The sequence below is a fragment of the Lissotriton vulgaris genome, chromosome 6, assembly GCF_964263255.1.
Source record: "Lissotriton vulgaris chromosome 6, aLisVul1.2, whole genome shotgun sequence".
Taxonomy (NCBI): domain Eukaryota; kingdom Metazoa; phylum Chordata; class Amphibia; order Caudata; family Salamandridae; genus Lissotriton; species Lissotriton vulgaris.
The window spans coordinates 131,518,825-131,536,118 of NC_141694.1; the positions used below are offsets into that span (position 1 = coordinate 131,518,825).

Consider the following 17,294-nt stretch of genomic DNA (forward strand, 5'->3'; position numbering starts at 1 on the left):
TGACCTAAACATAGAATTACAAATCTGGGTGATGATTGGAACGAGGGAATCCATCACCGGAGGGAGAACTTTAAATGGGCAGGGATCCAGTGCTGATCCAGTTTTAATAGGGGAGATAATATCTATTGTTTGTTCGTCCGTGAGATCTGAGAATTGGGTTAAGTAGAAATCAGGAGGAACGTTACCAATTGAGGGTGAGATAGCTTCTTGTTTAGAGGAAAAAGTTTGATAAATATCATTTACTTTGGAGAAGAAAAAAGTAGCTAACGCATCGCAAAGTGATTGAGAAGGGGGTGGGGCTAGATCGGGAACATTTCCAGCAAGTTGCTTAGTAATCATGTACAGTTGCTTGTTAGAATTTTTGGCTTTCTCAATTCGTTCGGTGAAATATTTCCTTTTTGCCTCTATGATCATGGATTTATAGACCGTGAGCACTTCTTTATAAGTGACTTTGCTTTCAGGAGTGTAAGACCTGCGCCAGTATCTTTCTCTGTTTCTACAGAGTTGTTTCTGCTTTCTCAACTCCTCGGTAAACCACGGGGCAGATGGTGTAATTCTGTTTCTTGATAAAGTTTTGGTCGGCACTAGTGAGCCGGTGGCATATCCTACCCAGTCATTATACTGAGAAATAGCAATGTTAGGGTCTTTGGACAAGGTTGGTCGTGTACTGTCCAATAGAGTTTTTAGCTCAGAATTATTTATGTCTTTCCAGATTTTTAAGAATGGTGGCCTGGGGATTGTGATACGGCTAGTGGGAGATTCCTTAATGGTGATTCTCCCTAATATGGCATAATGATCAGTCCATGGCATCGGGAGAATATCTATTATACTCAGCTCATTAATATTTGAGAAGATACCGTCCAGGGTATGACCTGCCTCATGGGTGGATGCCGTGACCATTTGCCGGAGACCTAGCGTTGCCATATCTGTCAGTAAAGTGTTAGTGTCATTATTGTTATGTTGCTCCAGATAGAAGTTCAGGTCGCCTAATACTGTATAGGATGCTTCAGTAGCTAGGGACTCCAATAAAGTGCTTAAATTAGATAAGAAGCCAGTGCGAGCTCCCGGGGGTCGGTATAATAGTATTCCTTTAAAATTAAAAAGAGGGGTCAACTTAATAGCGAAATACAAGGCTTCGCATGACAACGAAGGAATGGGGACTGTTTGCACCATGAAACTTTCACGGGCTATGATCGCCAGTCCACCACCTTTTGTCTTTCTATCCAGACGAGCGACTTTAAAGCATGGGGGGACCGCGATTACTAGATCCGGGTCGGAGGCTTCATCCATCCATGTTTCCGTGATAAAAAGAATGTCTAAATTCTTATCAGTGATGAAATCTGCAATTTCTTGTCTGTGCTTTCCCAAGGAACGCACATTGATGAGGGCTATGCACGTGTTTAACCTTATTCGTGGTATTAACGTTAATCTTACTGTTAAGTATAGGTATAGCAATGCGGCAATGGGAGCAGGTCAGGGAGCTTGAATTCAAAAGTTGCTCAGGATCGTGCCTGATGCATTGAGAGGTCGGTGGAATGTATAGATTCATCAAATGTGTTTTAGAATACACGGTTGATGTGTTCAGAACCATCGAGCCAGGGGGTGTGGCCCTAGGCCCGGTCCCGGCGCGGACAGGCGCAGACGGGCTTGCCTTCGGCGCGCCGCTGGCACGCCCGCTGCGCCCACCCGCTGCGCGGGCGATATGTCATACTAGTTGCAAAGTTCACTGATATGGTTGCACCCCTTCCATGATATTCATTTAACATATCCGCCTTCTTTAGCATGCATGCGTAATGTTGTCAGTAACTCATCCTGTTTCTAAGAATTTTCTTAGACCCTACTGAATCTTGAATGCCAGGGTTGAACTTGAGCTAAACCCAACTAAGACTGAGTTCTTGATCATCAATGGGGAAATGTTTTAAACAGAAATCAAAGAGTTGCTCAGATCTATGCAGCTTCCTAGTTTTATCTCTCCTTCACTACCAGGTATAAGACCCCTAGCTTTCCAGAATGATTAAAACTCTCCTTAAAAGAACCCCCAGTACCAGATCATCCTCTCTTGCAGTATTGACCTTGATCGCAACATATTCCACTCCACATTTCAAACCCTCATCCTCTCACAATGCATTGCTGGCCTACATCCCAAATAACAACCTTAACCCAGACAGGCCTTCCACTGAGCTGATTCCAGGTCCCTGAGTATCATATGTAAGATCATATTGCATCCACCTTTAATGAACGACACGTGCCCCCTCTTCTGGAACACATCAGATCGAAGGCATGCAGCATAATCCACAAGACCATCCACACTACAAAATTGATCGGTCTGCACAATTGATGCATTTTCAACATCTGTAGTTTTCCCTGCAAAGGAGATGTTAACAGAAGGACAAGAAATAGAAATTCCATCTCAAGTGGGCTTTATTTAGGTTGTTTATACACCTTCTGGAATTATCCTCCTTTTTCAGCCCCTGGGGTGTCCAGTAAAAGAATTCTGTAGTCACAGCTTGAAGACTTCCTTTTGGTGGTAGAGTTCCTCTCCTCACTGGTTGATCCGGGGAAAAATCAAACCAAACAGATCAAGCCTGCATTACAGGGGGTGCTTGTTTTACCTTTCCCTTCTCGCTTATTGGTTGGAAAATGAGGAGGACCCTCTCCATATCTAGAAGAATTGGGCTATTCAGATTCCCCGTCTTTGACCCTGATTTAGATTTCCCTTATGGAAATGCTCCCTTAAGCATGCTGTGTGATTGCCCATGGACATTTTTCCAGTGGCCGGGGCTTTGCACTTCCTCATTTGCACAGTGAACCTAGGTGGTTTCTTTCCCCTGATTCCATCTCTCCAAGAGTATGGGATCTGAAATAAAATGGAAGAACAAGTTCAGGGTCGCCTGGGTCCAGGGTGAACCACAGTGAGCTTGGCGTAATGCAAGCTTAATGTCTGAAGGCCCAGAGCGGGGCTGTGTCTGAATGTGTGAAGTGCGGGAGCTGCTAGAACTGGATTGTGTTAAAGGTCTGGATGGTGGGAGTGGGTGGAACTAAATCAGGCCTGAATGTGGATGGCTGGGGTGTGTCTAACTATGTGGAAGATTGAGGTGACTGTAGAGCTCTGAAGGCCTTGGTCCAAGTTAAGTCACATGATTGAAGACTGCCTCCACAAGGTATAGTGCTGGCTGAGAGCCGGGATTCTGGTATCTTTGAGTGCAAAAGCTCACTGTGGTCCTGACTGTCAGGTCTTTCTTTGATACATTATCTTTTTTCATGTAGTGTATTACCTTCTTTGTTGTTAAAGCCCCAGCTTAGGAAATATACATCTCAACTTAAAAAAATTCTGCCCATCCTGGTGTAATCCATCCATCTCGGCATGTGCGTCCATAACCTATTTACATTTTCCCACTGCCTTTTAGGGTTGTGTTTACATACATAAAAAATAAAAACATCCATTATAAAATGTGATCAGGGTAGGTTAGAGTTTGAAGAGGAAGAATAACAGGCAAAAGACCCAGGCATTGGTGGCAGCCACAGCTGAGAGCCAGAATAGGTCTCTAATGGACAACAAGGAGTGCGCTCAACTACGCAGAGCACCAGTTGGGAGCTACAAAAAGGCTAGCAGAACTGATGTTGAAGTGGTAAAAGCCGGAGACGCAGACCAAATAGGCATGACCCTTGATGCAAGTCTGACTACGAGGCTACCCCCTACAGTGCTGCAAGCTCTTGTGATGATTGAATTCCTCCAAATTGTGATGGAGTAAGACACTTATTCAACAGGTGAAAAGGTATCTGTTCCCTGTTTTTCTGCATAGGAGCAGCTATCTGCTCCTTGCAAACATAAATATAGGACGATTCCTGTTTAAACATGGAGGACAATACCTTTTGCCCTGAAGAAAGTCCTAGACCCGATTGGACCACTATTTTTACGGACTGAAACATGTTGGCACTAGGGTCATAGGACCATTACACCCTAACGACCCACATTTACTTTTTTAAATTTTAATATCCCCTACGGTTCCACTAATAAAGGGATATTTGGATCCGCAGGAGTTTCAATCTTTAAACCCCTTGGCCATATTCTTCCAAGCTCTCCCTGAAATACGGTCAAGCCCACCCTGACCTTTAGGAGTCCGGGTGAACCCGATGATGAAGCATGTCACTACTGAAGTGTGTGAGGGTTATATAACAAAAAGGATTTGCTTCCATCTCCACGACTAAGTGGTTGATACCTGGCGGGCTTCTTCTCTTTTTTCCCACTGTTCTGTTTAATTTATGTGGGGTACTTACAGTGACACTGAAGTTGTGAAATGCCTTTTGAAAAAGTGTAATACTGTACTACGCAGAATACACTTTTTACATACAACTGCTGGCCTCTTGCTGTATCCTTACACACTTGTTTCAGACCTGACCTATGTACGCATTCCATAAATACTTTGTTGTCAGTTGAACATGCGCGTCTGCCCATACAAGGACACGGACGTGTAATATGTCTTGATGATAAATACCGACTGTACATTCGTAAGTCTCTTGTCATAGGTAAAAGCTCTTGCCACTAGGAAGTAACACCACACCACCCACCCCCTAGTGTGCTGATACACTACTGCCTTATATTTATCATTCTTCACAAATTGCACATTGGCTCAACCAATGACAAATTGGCTCTGTCATTACCCAGGTGGCTAAGGCAATTTGCCTTCCTAAATTTACTTCCATCAGACTCTGCTGAAGTTAATCTGCCTTCATTTTTATTTTCCCATTTAAATAATGAGCCTTTTTCAATTCTCTCTATCCTAACCAGGTTGCAGAAGGTGAAGGACTTCTAAGGTTTGCTCAATCTGACCATGCAGAGATTGATAGGAGGCCAAAGTACATACAAGCTGGCGAGTGGAGGCGCCTGGTGGAACGCTTTAGCCGGTTTCTGAAGCTTGTTGATAATATCTGGATGGAATTACTGCGTCATCTGGTGGCCGCTGCAGTCCAGGGACTTTTGGACATGTTCAGTCTTTCAAGTGATGTCACCGCCAAAGCCAAGAAAAAGTAAGGCAACAAGAGGAAGTTGTGTACACTATGTTACGTTGTAATGTGTGTCACACTTTACCACAGTGGAACCCCAACCAGTTGTACTCAGAACTGTACATATGATATAAAGAATGTTGAGTTCATTTATAGATCTAGCTTAGAGATAGCTTTCGCTGTTTCTCCAGTCTCATGTTTTAAAAATAATGATAAAGCATACTTTTTTATACATGCATTGAGAGGTTTTCGATCATGTTTCTTTTTCTGTTGGTCTGTTTAAGTGTCATTCACACGTTTTGCAGTGACTCTGCACACTGGATTACATGTTTCCAACCATCTGAAAAGGAGTGCACGTTTTACTTATTTTTCCTTATAAAAATATAATTTTCACCATTAGATGGTAATATTTAACTTTTTTTATTTTTCAACTTTTCATAACATAATACATTTAAAAAATGAAATGCATCACAAAGCCAACCCTATTAACTTTGCCAATGCTTTCTTAAAGAAATAATCCAACTAATAACTGCTTTTTTCCTTTGTTCTTTTTTATTTCTTTAAATACTGTTACAGGAAAGACTCTGGGCATTTTTGACATGTCAGTAATCTCACATCTGACATTCCATTTTTGGCGGTCTTTTTTTTTTTAATGTACTTGTTTATTTTGGGTATCTACATTTCTTGTTTTTTCATTTCTATTAGAAAAACCATCATCTCATCATCTCATCAGTATCATCAGATTGTTGCCAGTAAGATGGAAAATAATGTTTATTTGTGTAAACTTCCATTTTGTTTATATTTGAAAAGTTTCCCCCTACCTTTTCTAATTGCAAAGTCTGATCAGATTCTCAAAACTAATCTTAAACAAATTATCTGTGGTGCGCCCCTTGAAGTCCTAAACACGTGTTTATTTTGGTTAATGGTTAACCCAGTCCTGTATGACCTTATTTAGCCCTCCTTAATGTTTAGCTTTTGGTCTACTTAGCTTTGGGATCTCTGTCTTGAGTGTGTCTCACTAACTGAGTCTCACTCCCTGTAGGCTCTGCTGGAATAGATTTAAGTGCCAACCACCAGTTGACCACTTTTTAAGAAAAGGCTATAGTAAGAGGCTGAGGGCTGATTATGATGTGTGCACATATGTGCAGGCTGAGCAAGTAGGTCTACTGTTTTACTCAGTCTGTTATCTGTGTACAAGAAGCCTGATGCAGATAGGACCTTTAATAAATAAAGAATACTGATTATGATTTGTGTAGACTTTATAGTTTAATTGGGGGATTCAAAAAGAAACTTCGAGATTGTTTTACCTTTTTTTATGACAGTGTGAGTCTGTAGTGCTTCACTTTATTCACAATGTTGGCAAAGGCCGTGACAAAAAACAATTAACACAAGCCACAGTAACGTTTAACGTGCTTCCCTAAGTTCAAAAAGGTTCTGGGTGCAAATATAATATTAATTAGCCCATATTTGCACACCTTCCTCAATTTTGGATTTTGGTCGGATTTCTCTGAGTCAAACCTTAATTTAATTTGGGCTTTTAACTATCTTGCTGGGTCTGGTTAGTTTGATTACTCTCCTTGTCACCAGGTAGATCAAAGTCTTCCCAGCATAAAAGACCCTTTTGGAGTTAATTAGGCCTGTTCAGAGGAGAGGAAGAAGGTGGGGGCAGAATCTGCATAGGTTAATGTACGCATTATGCCTGGGATTGCTGTTCACTAGAAAACAATAGGAGAGCACTCATACCTCTGCGTCCAATCTCTCCAGGATTCTTCTGAAGCTTTTGGCAGAATCATCTAGTGTAGCAGTGGCATTTGGGGTTCAGCTTATGGTTCTCATAACTGTGATGGTGATGGGTCACCACTTAAAATTCGCCAATTGAATTACCCGAGATTCTATGCGGAGGGATGGGACGGGTGGAGTGATGACATATCGCCTTTAGATTGGACATATGTGCCCACTTTCTGCAGCTTTCTCCCCCCACCTAAAATTCCTGCTAAAGGAAGAGACTTCTCTGGAATCCGTACAAGGAAAGAATGGATGGGCCTCTTGTGGATGAACCCTTATCTGAAGTGGTGGGGCACTGTGAACTTGAACTGACTTGTACTCTGTGGAACTGTCTCAAGCAACAGTGGCCTTGGCCTTCACGTTCCATCTGGGGGAAAGTAGAGGGATGGGCTTGCCTGGGATCCTGGAGAAGAGGATTCCCCTGTGACCTCTGTGGACTTGTCCTGTGGGTGGTGACTCCCAAAGATGAACCACTTGACTCTGAATGAACGCCAGGTGCCATACATGTGGCAGAGGCAGGGATGATAATTTGCTTTGAGGACCGAAAGGTGCTGCCGAACAAGACACCAGGTCAAGGAGAAGAATCAGGAGCCCAGGCTTAGGATCAAGTTCTGGGTGCTGCCAAGAAGCCATAAAACCACCAGACTGAGAGGATCTAAAGGGCAGGAGTGCAGAGCCTGAGCTCTCCTCATCAGAGGGAGAGCAGAACAGAAATCAGCAAGTAGATATAATAAAATCTAAGCAGACAATACACCAAATCCAGTGCAAATGGCAAAACGGAGCCCATAAAATCCTCTTTTAAAAGAGCTTCTCACAGGGAGCATTGCAAAGGTCTGCCGGGTAAAGAAGATCCTATACCGACCCTATTCGCTCGCAATTGAGTGAATAGCACCTAGGGAATCCAGCGCACAATCGTGCGGCGTAAATGGTTTCCCTCTTGTGGTTAATATAAAAACAACCTCCTGCCCCTGGGACAATTGCAGCTTTCAGGGTAGTATATTCTGCTAGAGTGCCTCCCGATGTCCAACCTCCAATCCATCAAGATCCCCTTGGGAGGGCCAGCAACCTGAGGAATTTTACATACCCAGGAGAATTTCGGAATCACTCCACAATTCCTCATGCCCACATCTGAGGGGAGCAGGGAATACACTGCATGCAATCCACACCTTAAAGACAGAGACAGGAGAAGATAGAGGTGGCTGGCTCTTGCATTGGCGTCCGAACACCTCTCCCGACAAACTTGCAGACCCCAGCGTGTCTGTTGCTGGTGATGGTGATCCACTTGGAATCGGGATCCCCAAGGAGAAAAAAAGGTCTATGGGCGCATGACTTAAACAAAAGAAAACAGAAAAAGGAAAGGTTCACGGTGCCTCATTAGTCAATTCAAAGGGCTTGTCACAGGCAGTGAAAACTCTTCCCATAATACCCAGCAGCACTCCTCAAAATATGCACATTGGTCTTCTTGTGAATGAATGATACCTATCATTGTAGGGGCTGGTTCATTGATAAGAATAGCCAAATGTGTTACCTCCTAGTAGGACTTGGATGATTGTTTCTGGGACTGACGGATTTTGCCTCCTCAATGAGTTATAGCCCCTTGTTTCTTTGTTTGTAAGCTGTGTATGTTTTTTGTATCTAGTTTTTATATGTATCTATCATTCTATGTAGATAAGGGTTGATAGGTGGAGTTTCTGCATGGGGTTGGAATCTTGATTGGAAAGCAAATTATACTGTTTATATAAATAGGAAAACTCTATCTTGAATTGACTTATGCTCCCAGGTTTTGGTGTTTTTAAAAGTAATCTCTTTCCTTGAAATTGTATGCATAGTAGGATCGGGTGACCAACCGTCTGTGTTGCATTATTTGCTCTATAACAATTACTAGTGCCAAAGAAACTGTTGTTTATGTCTTGAAGGAGGAGAGCAATGGCATTTCCATAAGAGTGGTTTTTGGCTCAGGGAGGCTGCCAGGAGTGTAGCAGCCCTTTCAGGAGCCCCTAATTCAATTTTTGGTTGGCACCCAAAGTCTCCCAGGTCATTAGAGGAGAGGCCTAATCAGCTTTCCAGCTTTCTTCAAGCACTCTTGTGGCAGGGACCTTAGGTTTTATGGCTCTGGGTAGAAGCAACTTTGTTTCTAGGTCTCCTGGCTGCTTTGCAACAAGTGTTAAAGTTAAAGGAAAATGTGTATATATCACAGTATTTATTATTTAAATCTACAGTGAGCGAGTCATCACATATGAGTGTCATTGAAAGATGGTACAATTCTGAAAGATTTTAGTATTAAGTGAACTCTGTTTTGATTTTCAAATCTTACCTTTCACTTATTTTGGTGATACTCTGCCAAATCCTGTGGGTCTGAATTCAATTAACTGCATCCACTATGTTGTGGTAGGCTCGTGTGGAGGGAGAGAGGGTTATTGTGTCTTTAGAGTTTGTGGCTTGCTGGTGTATAGACGGTTACAGACGCCTAAAGTGCAGGGGTTAAGAATACTTTTAGGGAATTACCTGATCAGCGGGATCTTTCTTAGGTGTGACCCACGTACTGGTAATGAAGTCATATAGAGGGTGTTTCCATAAGCATTTCCGCATACATATTTGTATATATTTGTACATGTGTGCGTAGTATTTTGTAGTGTGTATAATAAAGTACTTTTCCTTATTTATAAAACAAAATACCGACTGGACAGTAATTTATCAAGTGTTGTTTGTTGCAGTCCTGAGCCTGCAACTCAATCTACAACTCTTCCACTGGATAAGCCTTGGAATGGCTCTGCCTTTCTACTCTGAGAGTCAAGTGCTAAAATAGGTTCTCGGTGCCCAATTAATAGCTCTGCAGTATGCTATCCCCAAGACACAAGTGGCAAAAGGACCCAGTGGTTACAATTGTGACCACTACCCTCTAATCTGCTCTGGAGCCCTATGGATTCCTGATAGTTTCCTAATAAGGATAGAAATGAGATCAGAAAAGTAGAAGATCAAAGTCTGCAATGGTGGGTACCTAGAAAGGCTGACAGTAAGGTTGGACTTGCTAGCATGTAGCAAGGACAGAAGGGAGATGAGGGAAGAAGATTAGGCCAATAACTTCCCTTCCTCAGTCCTTATCATATGTCGGGTCCGACCCCAAGTATGACTTGAAGTGGTGGGAGTACAGGCATCTTTGAAAAATCATATCTGCAGACGTTTTCAATTGTGTTGCAAGATCTTTCTAGATATTTGCTGAGGGACCTAGGACTGTCTGCCCTAAAGTTTTCAATGTTTGGAATTTTGGTGTTACCAGTTGCAGGGTGTTTATTCTCCTCAATGTTCTTGACCTTTCTAAAGCCATCAGTAATTTTGCTAGGTAGCTTGGTCTCCAAACATGTATTGCTCTGAATGCAAGACAGCTGATTTTGAATTTTATATGTGCCTATGTAACTCCCTCAGAATCTAGGACATGTACTTGAATTTCTTTTTCTCAGAAACCTGTCTGGGTTTTGCATGGAGAACTTCTTTGACTGGCATTAGTACCCTAACCGACAGACCCACTATTAAGGTACTGCCACAATAATATTGGTAGGCACTCACCCGGTGGTCATATGTTCCAGTGCACACAGGTAAAATATGGCCTTTTTGCCCTGGAGAAATTGTCAGTAAGTAAAAAGTTGCAATAAAACATGTCGACCGTTCTTTTTCAAATGACCTAAACATGGTGTGCTATTTTTAATCATCATGATTGTGGGCAAAAACATTAAAAACATAGGTTAATTGCCACACGCAACTCATTTTAAAATACTTTTTGTTGTGAGGAAGAATTTTCTCCTCCCTTTATGGGGACCAAGGGAGATTTAGAATTGTGTACTACACAGAATAGGGATACATAGAAAACTGCACATACAACATTCTTCTGAACTTGTTCGGGTGTTGGCTCCTCCGTATACATAGTCAAGCTGCCTATGATGAAACAGTGAGCAAATTGGTGAGAAACTACTAATTGGCTCCCTGGTGGTTGCTTACATTAGGCACTATATTTTTTAAAATATTTTTCCATTTGCACTTTGTTTCACTTATGGTTATCCCTAGGCAGAGGACAGGGGGGATTCTAAATAAAAACTAGAACCGTTCCCGTCCTAATAGTTGAATAGGGGATCCGATGTATAGAGTATTAAGTGTGTGAGATGTATCAGGGGGTTTTGTTTGAGTGAAGTGTTCCAGTGGAGGGCATCTTTGACATTGTTCCCTCTAGAGCTCCTTCTTGTTTATAAACCTATCAATCGGGGCCCAAATCTGTGACTTCCTTGGTAGTAGATTATTAGAAAATTATATTGACAAATATTCTATGCTTTTGACTCAAACCTGATAAACAGCTAAAATCACTCATTACAAATTACAGTACTAAGGGGCAGACGAGTACTGGAAGTAGACCTACATGAGCACTCCTTTAAATGCTCATGCTTGTTCACAAAGGTCACAACGAGCATAACCCTTTCTATTTGTACTAACTGCATAAGCATATTCCTTAAATATTTGTATTTTATTAAATTTTTAGATGTTTCAGGGCCACTTTACAAAGGCTACTTGAACTGCATATTAAGTGTACTACAGAAGTATTATTGTACATACTCCAAAATGCCTGTGTGAATCGACTTCTTTCCAGTTTGAATAAAAGTTCTGGTGCCCCTTGTTTTGTTTTCATTTTCATTTTCAATACCAAAAGTGCCCTGAGAAAGGGGTTTTCCCATATGATCTACTTGCAATAAAATATTGGAAAATATTCACAGGGTAAATTTACACCTAGATTTACATGATGTGTAAATTTACTCTTAAAAAAAAGTAGAAATCGTCACATTTTCTGCTATTCGCCCATTTACAAGTATTTATTTACATCTAAGAGGCCGATTACGTTGTCAGGCGGAAAGCCTCCTCCTAACAGTCGGAATCTCCTCGACCATGTCGGAACCCTTCCGACGGACTTGGTCAGTCTACATTCCGACCGACCGATTACAATGTTCACCATCAGAACATAAACGGGTCGGTTGTTCCGAATTGGTTCTGAGTGGCTCACAGAGTGTTTGTGTTTGGAACCGCATCATGCACCTCTATAGACAGCGTTTCTGATCGACCGATTACGATGTCGAATTCCAACAGCCTTTCTGAGTCGGCCTGTCTGACACGAAAAGACTGTCAGAAAGCACCTTTTGGGGCCCCTAGCAGGGCACCCTTGCCTCCGCGGTATACGGTTGGTGGTCGAGCTGGTACCTAACCCCACTCTGCACCCCATTGTGCCTGCACTGTGTGGCAGGCACAATGGGGTGCTGCAACAGGGTGCAGGGTTTTACACAGACCCTCCATTTCCCCATAGGATCCTGTGTTGTCGGGTGTAACATGAGCTCCCATAGGTAACAATGGGACTCAGAGCGAACAGTGTTAAGTCGCATCGTAATCGAGTAGGTGATACCACCGTCCGCGAGTGGGTAAGTCACGATTCTGAGAGGGTGTCGGGCTGATATCGTAATCGGCCCTTATGTGTAGACTTGCATGTCTCCACCGACCGAAACCACGGGGTAGGGACATCTAAGAGTAGATTCATGAGTGTAGCATTCCTACCAATAACTTTTCACATGTATGCAGAAATCTATGCAACTGGTTCAGAGATTTCTAGTAACATTAACAAGATTTACTAATTTATTTATTAGGTATAAAAATATTTGAATGTAAAATAAATGTGTAAATTATGCCCTAGAACTAATATAGTAAAATGTTACAGCACATTTATTCATTACAACTCTATTGAATATTTAAATAATTAAAATATACATTGATGTTATCATTATTGCTTTCAAACATAATGTAAAAAAAGATATCACAACTGCACTAGTACATTAATGTTTCATTCATATTTAAGACATGTTATCAAAATGTATGTGTTTAAATACATTAAATAACTTATATTTTATTTTAGTAAAAGTGTAAAGGACTAATTTAATTATTATTTTAAATAAATAAGTCAATTAATAATTGTTTACATTATATACAATTTTATTTTTAATATATATACACATTTAATATTAAAGTCAAAATATTTAATTAATATAAGATTATTTTCTATGAGGTATTTTCTTTTAGTCCGTCTTGTTTCTTTTCTTTGGGAGTGTGTTGCAGTACCTGTGAGTGGTCTATGTGGTGCTAGGCTTAGGCTGGGCTACAGTACGATTGCCACTGTTTTGTGACTTTTTAGACAGTAGTCAATGTAGAAGTGTAGTTTGTGGTGTTGGTTATCATAGCATGTCCCTCACTAAACCTCTCCTTGCCACTTTCTAAGCCCCCACCTTAATCCTCCCTAAACCCCTCCCATTTTGTAGTAGATATTCCCCATTTTCCCACCATTCCCTGATCCCTCCCACAAAAGCCCCGATTATGAGTCTGGCAGTACAGGGACCACCAGACTCCCGGGTGCTTGGTGGTCTTCGGACCACCCGATTATGACTCGGGTTGTTGGACCATCACTGCCCGCCGCAGCTACCAGGGAAACCACCATTACCTGGCGGTCTTGAGGCAGTGTAGAGAAATCCAAATGCTTGGTGCCGCAGTCCCGTCAAGCATATTAGGAGTTTCCTTTCCATTGGATTTTCATGGCACTACCTCCTCCATGTACAGTCTGGTGGAGAGAAAACAAAGGGGGCACTGCAGGGCCCCCGGTGCACCTGCACACTGTGGATGCACACAGGGGGGCACAAGATGTGCCCCCTGTGTGCATGCACACCAGTTCCTGCATGGCATGGACCATTCAGTCCATGCCATGCAGGAACTGTTTTTGGCGTTCCCATTGCGGGCCTATTTTTTAGAGACACTGCTGTGGGAACGCCAACAAAAGCCTGCCAGACAGGATGAAACTCTTAATATGGCGGGCGCCAACCATTTTTTTGCAATGTGGTGGTAAGGCGGACCCAGTGGCGACCATCAAAGTCGTAATCAGGTCGTAATGTGTGGAGATCTCCCCATGGACAAAATAGGAGAGAAGGAGATTTCCCCTTTTAGGTTTGTGAATTGCATTTTGTTGTAAGTGGTACCACTGTAGTACTCCTTTATCTACTACAAAATGCAGTTTGTGTATCAGGCCCTTAGTGTTGAGTGTGTATGATGGAGATACAGTTTCCTATTGATAAGCTCTATCATGTCGTTAACAGTGACATTTATGTGGAAGACTCCCAACATTATACTACATTGGATTCACCAAAAGCTGTAGATGAAACACAAAGTGAAGTTAAAGTACAGAAACAAAAAAGAATTACAGAAGAGGACATTAATAAGGTAAGTCGACCGCATGAGTGCATACCTATTACCCGTCTATGTGCATTTGTCTGTAGCACTACTTCTAGGTTTCTTTCCCATTAGAAAATAATGATTCCTCAGTTAGTTATAGGATTTCATATGATCTGGTTTATTCTGAGAGAAGGCTGACCGTTATTTGATAACAAATCTAAACTACCTTAACTAATAAAAAAAAAACGTAAAAAGGGTCTACTTTGGAAATAATAAAGTAACATGCAGTTCAGTGGCTGGTAATTTTTAATTTTAATTTTAATTTTAATTTTTAATTTAGTAATCAGTGGACAGTAGAGTAGGATGCACTTTTTAAAGAAAGAATAATCTAATGTATTAAGACGCTTAAAAGGTCAGAATAATTTTTCAGCAGAATTCTCTTGATATCAAAGATATTGTAATTATTGTTGTGTTCTAAAATTATATTATCTAACAATAGATCAAAGTCCCCAGTTCTTTGTAGTCATGATACGATATCTTGATAAGTGGAGTGGAGTGGCTCACTGGTTAGAGGCGGCAGACCCGTAAGCAGAGAACGGCCCGGAACCAGGGTTCAATTCCCGAAGCGGCAGGATCGTGGACCAGGGTCAGCGGACTCGATAATTCTCACCTCGGTGCCTACTCTAACCAGGGACCACACTCGGCAACTCTGGGCATTAGCTTGCCTCATCTCTACAACGGCCCCCGACATTCACCGGGGATGCCTGGTTTCACCTTGGAGATACCCAGTAGGGACCATCTCACAGGGATAGCCAGGATGGGCTCCCCATTGGTCTACAGCTCCACGACGCCTCAGGGCAGCAGTGCGCTTTACAAGACACATACATACATACATAAATAATTTGCTCCAGATGTTCAAAGTGGTGTAGACTCGGCCAACATGTGTCACCCTTTCTTGCTTTTCAGATTGTAAATGACTCATAAATATGTGTTTTTCTAAACATGCGATTATCCAATTAGGAGAAAATTGAGCTTAATATAAGTGGATACACAGTGAAAAAACCTTAAAGAAATACAAAGCAGACAGATGAAAAATACTATTGTACCCAGCATGGTGTTCTGAAATGTATGTATTTTTCAAACAAAAAGTTAAAACATTCTACGAAAGTTATAGGGTATTATACATACCTGTGTGAAGGTGAACATCGTCAGTCCAAAAGTGCATGCTCACAACTCTTGACCAATATTCGTAATGTCACTAGGTATTTAAAGCCAAGCACTTAACACATGGTCCCTTTACAAGGCAGGTGATCACAGATCCATATCTCTGCGAGCTGTATTGGAGTCAGTAAACAGTTCAAAGGGACACATCTCGTAGATGAAAAGCAATGTTAATATTTAAGTGCAGCACTTTCCCAATTGTGAGACTGAAGGAAATAAAGTGTTTATAGGGTGAAATCTTCATGTAACAAATCATTAGTGTTAGTCCCGGGATCCCTGGTTGGCTTTGGTAGGTAACTTAGTCCAAATAGGGACCCGCTGTTCTATGTCTGGGAAAGGAAGGTCACCTCTTGAGATAGGCCGCTCACCCCCTTGGTAGCTTGTCACGAGCTGCCAGGCTTATCTTCAAAGCAAACGTGTAAAGTATTTGCAACCATGCTCACAGAAACCCAATGATGACACCACAAATAGACTCCACACAAGTTTTATAAAAACAAGTATAAACTTTATGTAAAAAGGTATACAATAAGACCGCACAATATAAATCCAACAAATGCGTATTTGTAATATTCCTTCTGGCCGGTTGTTAGGCCAGCCAGCACTTGTAAGCTCTGGCGATATTAACAAGCACTTCTAAACAGTCTACTGTGGGGGCGTGGCCAAGATGGCGGCGTAGTAGGACGTGTTCTCCTTAGCTCCTGCCTGCCGCCTCCTGAACCGGCACAGCACGGCCCTTTTGGGGTATTTGATAGCCCGAGTTTCGCTGATATTGCGGCGGGGGGCCCTACGGAACCATTAGGTGCCCTGTGTCCCGGCGGAGAGAGCGGCTGCGTTCAGCAACGAGGAACGGCAGGGAGGCAGCCCCTGCCTCTCTGAGTTCGAGAGACAACGCGGCGCTCCGCATTACGGACCGTCGAGGCCAGCACCTCCCCTCCTGACCACAGAGATACCGGTTTGGCAGCCGGTGGGCCACACAACAGGTGCCCGGCGCCGGCGTCGACACCCAGAGTGGGCGCCGTCCCTGGAGGCCGCAAGGAAGAGGAAGCCACAGAGGAACAACCGGCTGCCGTGCTCGCCCCGGGGCGCGGGTCGAGTGCTGCTGCGGCCCGGTTCCCAACATCCGACTGGGCCGCGCAGATACACGACCCACGGTAGACGGCGTACCGGACACAGCCCCACACTACGCGGCGAGGCAGCAGGCGAGGCCGCGGCGTCCCGGAATGGGCCTGCAATTGTTACTGCCCCCGCGCTGATTCGCCGAGCCGACACGAGCCCCCCTGTGCCCTCTCCACCCCATGCCAGCTGGGGGGTCATCTGAGGACCACTTCCTGGTTCCGGGCCTGGGAGTGGCTGCTCCATGGCGCCAGCACAACAGGGAAGACCTTCTGAGGCCTAGAGAGGGTAGTCGACCTGCAACCGGGAGGACAGCGGACTGGGACTGGATCACTCGCCTGCCGGATTGGAAAGGCTGGGGGGCCCGCTCAAGAGCTCGCACAGGGGCGCGGGTTGAGTGCTGCTGTGGCCCGGTTTCTAGCATCTGGCTGGGCCGTGCAGTTCCCCTGCCCACGTTGGGCAGAGTACCCGGCAAAACACTACACTACGCGGTGGTGCAGCAGGTGAGGCCGCGGCATCCCAGGGCGGGCCTGCACCTATTTCAGTCCCCTCGCACTGGTTCAGAGAGCTGACACGACCCCTCCTGACACATGCCAGCTGGGGGGACAGTTGAGACCGCGTCCTGCTTCCGGGCCTGGGAGTATCTGCTCCAGGGCGCCAGCACTAGCCGGGTAGTCCTCCTGAGGCCTGGAGAGAGATGTGGGACTGCAGCCGGGAGAACAGTGGACGAGGGTTGGGTCATTCGCCTGCCGTACTGGGACGACTGGGGGCCCGGCTCGGGACCATGCCCTGGGACCCTCTGGCGGGGGGGTGCAGGAGAGGCCTTGAGAAACAACGCAGTGCCCGATTGAGTGCTCAGCGGGAACTGATGGCAGGTCCGTGTTCCTAACTGGTGGTGACTTGAGGGTCGGAAGAAGACCCAAATTGCGCCC

General features: G+C 43.7%; 1 protein-coding gene across 1 annotated transcript in view; it reads left to right on the forward strand.

Annotated features, from left to right (window-relative positions):
• The window catches only part of DNAH14 (dynein axonemal heavy chain 14), a 1,270,113-nt gene that overhangs the window by 223,857 nt on the left and 1,028,962 nt on the right, over positions 1-17,294 (forward strand). The window contains exons 11-12 of the mRNA XM_086926153.1: positions 4,790-5,028; positions 13,953-14,076. Of these exons, the coding sequence (XP_086782279.1) occupies positions 4,790-5,028; positions 13,953-14,076 (363 nt within the window). The remainder of the gene's footprint in view (positions 1-4,789; positions 5,029-13,952; positions 14,077-17,294) is intronic.